A 1,313-nucleotide genomic window follows, 5' to 3' on the forward strand; every position below is an offset into this window, starting at 1 on the left:
TTTTTCATTTTGTCATGATTAACATGGGCAGCTCTCCTACAGAACAGGTGAATTCTCCTTGACATACTTTTACCTTTTCCCCCTCTAAACTAGAGTTTCAAGGCCTGAGTATTATACCTGGCATGGGGGTTGAAGGAGGAAGGACCCTCCCTTGGAGCTCTATGTGGCTTTGGTGGGTTATTTGGGTTCCCCTTGCTCTCCTGAGATTTTGTCAAGTGCTCCATACAAGGGCACATTCCACTGAGTAATGGATTTAGACACATGGGTCTGTGCCTCCTACTTAGCTTTAAGTCCTAAAAACAGCAAGCCCTAGCAAGTGTTCTTGCTTCTGCTGAAATCCTGCCACATAATGTGATGGTAGGTAGGTGTATTGTTTGATGTTGTCCAAGGGTGCTATTTCATTCTGTTTGACTGTTTCCAGATTGGGAGGTATTTGGTAAAAAGCTCAGGATTCGGCAAATTCACCTTCTTTCTCTAAATGGCTTTTGAAAGGTGGGAGAATGACACTAGGATTTTCTTTCTTTCCTTGACTTCTACTTTTTGAAGTTATAGCATGAAGTTTTACATAATCTTTTATGAGTGGTTGGTGTTTGTGATTCTGTTGTTGTTTCATCAAAAAATGCATTCTGTGATCCAGCTTCATTTCACATCTTTGCTTGGAAGTCTCTTTTTAAATAAAAGCTGGCCTATGCTTTTACATAAAAGCCTTAAGTGAATATGCACAATAAATATTAAAAACTTCGGTAGAAGCAATTAGAAATCAAGACAGAAAAACGGCCACAATATTAAATAAGTAATTGTCAAGTCAATCTTATAAAATCAGTCAATGTTTGTAACAAAATGATCAGCTCTTCTTTAGGATTGTAATATTTATGCAAGAATTTCACACTAAAAACCCCCAATTTTTAAACTTACAGGTAAATTCACTTTTAATTTTACATTAGACCCCCTGTATTCTTGATTGAATGTCATTTAAACTATATTCTTATACTCACAGGCCAGGGCTGTAGATCATTTAGTCCCTTTTCTAATTTCTCGACATCTGGAAACTTTGTGGCTCCATCAGCATCTGCCATAAGGATCTTTTCTCCTCGAGAACTGAACACACCCTGTATTTAAAAATTTCAAGTAAAGGAAAATTGCTTAAAATCAAGGTTAAATTCAATGACATTTCAGTTTGTTCTGTTTTACTTAAAATACCCAACAGTGAAATATTAGGTATGAGATGGCAGGAGACCAAAGTTCACTGAAAATAAATTACTGTAAATTGATAAAATTCCCCCTAAATCTATTTATTACCTATCTTTATTATT

The 1,313-nt window shown here is 35.9% G+C and overlaps 1 protein-coding gene across 1 annotated transcript in view; it reads right to left on the bottom strand.

The window, feature by feature from the left end:
• The window catches only part of ALG5 (ALG5, dolichyl-phosphate beta-glucosyltransferase), an 88,294-nt gene that overhangs the window by 67,449 nt on the left and 19,532 nt on the right, over window positions 1-1,313 (bottom strand). The window contains exon 6 of the mRNA XM_012644047.1: window positions 992-1,109. Coding sequence (XP_012499501.1) covers window positions 992-1,109 — 118 coding nt within the window. The remainder of the gene's footprint in view (window positions 1-991; window positions 1,110-1,313) is intronic.

Source organism: Propithecus coquereli, unplaced genomic scaffold (genome assembly GCF_000956105.1).
Source record: "Propithecus coquereli isolate 6110/MARCELLA unplaced genomic scaffold, Pcoq_1.0 Scaffold205, whole genome shotgun sequence".
Taxonomy (NCBI): Eukaryota; Metazoa; Chordata; class Mammalia; order Primates; family Indriidae; genus Propithecus; species Propithecus coquereli.